The sequence below is a fragment of the Carex rostrata genome, chromosome 24, assembly GCF_964058835.1.
Source record: "Carex rostrata chromosome 24, lpCarRost1.2, whole genome shotgun sequence".
In the NCBI taxonomy this organism is placed as follows: Eukaryota; Viridiplantae; Streptophyta; class Magnoliopsida; order Poales; family Cyperaceae; genus Carex; species Carex rostrata.
Window position 1 is genome coordinate 8,247,649 of NC_135941.1, and position 1,604 is coordinate 8,249,252.

At 40.2% G+C, this 1,604-nt stretch overlaps 1 protein-coding gene across 1 annotated transcript; it reads left to right on the forward strand.

Annotated features, from left to right (window-relative positions):
• Positions 1–406: 406 nt before the first annotated feature.
• Positions 407–1,331, forward strand: SLY1 (F-box family protein). Its single transcript, XM_078326140.1, has one exon. It carries the CDS (start codon positions 602–604, stop codon positions 1,049–1,051), a length of 450 nt encoding a protein of 149 aa, XP_078182266.1. The 5' UTR covers positions 407–601; the 3' UTR covers positions 1,052–1,331.
• Positions 1,332–1,604: the final 273 nt, after the last annotated feature.

Below are 1,604 nucleotides of genomic sequence, written 5' to 3' on the forward strand. Positions count from 1 at the left end.
GTGAAAGAACAATGGATTCGTTCGGCAATAAGATATTAAGAATGAAGAATTAAGATCTTAAGGAATTAATATTCGGTTGTTTTAATTCGTGAGTAAAAATTAAGGAGACTAAAGGAAAAAATATAGATGTATTAAAGTCTGGACAAAAAATTAAGATCCGGACAAGAAAGACTAAAAAGATAATCCTAATCTGTATTAAAGAAATTAAACGGTTCAAAAAAAAAAAAAAAACGGATTCAATCTTAAGAAAGATTAATCCCGTGTTGCTTAACAGTCCAAAAGGGGCCGACAAGCAATTGGCCATTGGCCAATGTAAAAAGGCGACCTCGTCACCTCGTAAAGAAAGAATTGGTTCTTGGCTTCTTGCTAAAAAAGAAAAAAGAAAATAAAGAAAAATTGTTTGAGCAACAAGACGACAACAACAGACCCATTGTGGTGGTGGATGTTATCCAAAGGCGCAATTAACCGAGAAACTCCAAACAATTCAGATCCGAACTCATTGATTGATTGATTTTCCCAACAGAAATATATATATTTTAGATAAAGAGAAGCAACGTTGCAGCTCAGCTCAGGTTGAGCTCAGAAGCCCTCACCAGTCGCCATGAAACGCGCCGTCTCACCAGACTCTGCCTCCAGCAAGAAGATCAAAACTGAAGAACCCGCCTCTCCTGTACCGGATCTAACTGAGGATCTCCTCTACGAGGTGCTCCGCCGCGCCGACGAACGTACTCTTGGCTCCGCCGCGTGCGTCAGCTCCCGGTGGCGGCGCCTGGCGCAGGACGAGAGGATCTGGGAATCCGTCTGCCTCCGCCACTGGGCGGCGCTCGGCTGTGCCCCTGGCCAGCTCCGATCGGTTGTGCTCGCGCTGGGAGGGTTTCGTAAGTTGTATATTTCTTATCTGGCGCCGACTGTTCCGTCGAGATCTGGCGCTTCACGGAGGAGGTGGAGCCGGGATGAACTGCAGATGTCGCTGTCGATGCTGTCGGTGGGGTTTTTTTCTGGGATGATGGGTGGGTCTATGGGGAAGCTGCCACCTGGTCGACGAATTTGAGGTTCATACTGGTACTGGTAATTATTTTCTATTACTATGGTTGTTTTTTATGCAATATGGTATTAGTTTGGGTTTTAATATCTTTAATTTGAGTTTGGTACAGTATTTGTGGTGGTCGTGTATGGTTTAATTAGCTGTGTATTTTCAAGTTAAATCATCTAGAGATTCATCTTCTTCTTCTTCTTTTTTGTTTTTTTCCTCTCTACATATTTTTAGCGCTGTTACTGTATAATTCTCATTTTGTTTCAATGATGGTTTGAATATAGTTTCCCAGACACGATTCTTCCTCTTTGAAATGGCATATAATATAAGTATGAAGATTGTAATGTGTATAAATTTTGCACATAAAACAGACTTTTCATATGTTCTGCTAATAAGGCTGATGCATTAGAGTATTTTGAGGAAAGATTACACCTCTTTTATAATAAAAGAAACAAATATTTGTTACTCTGTTTGTCATTAAAGAGTGTTATTTCCCCATGCGTTCAAAACAGATTTAAAAGAAAATTAGTAATATATACATTGGGACTATTTCACACATCTTGCTTTCTTT

Bases quoted from the DNA above. Each gene is read 5' to 3' on its own strand.
- SLY1 (XM_078326140.1), top strand. From the start codon at position 602: ATGAAACGCGCCGTCTCACCAGACTCTGCCTCCAGCAAGAAGATCAAA.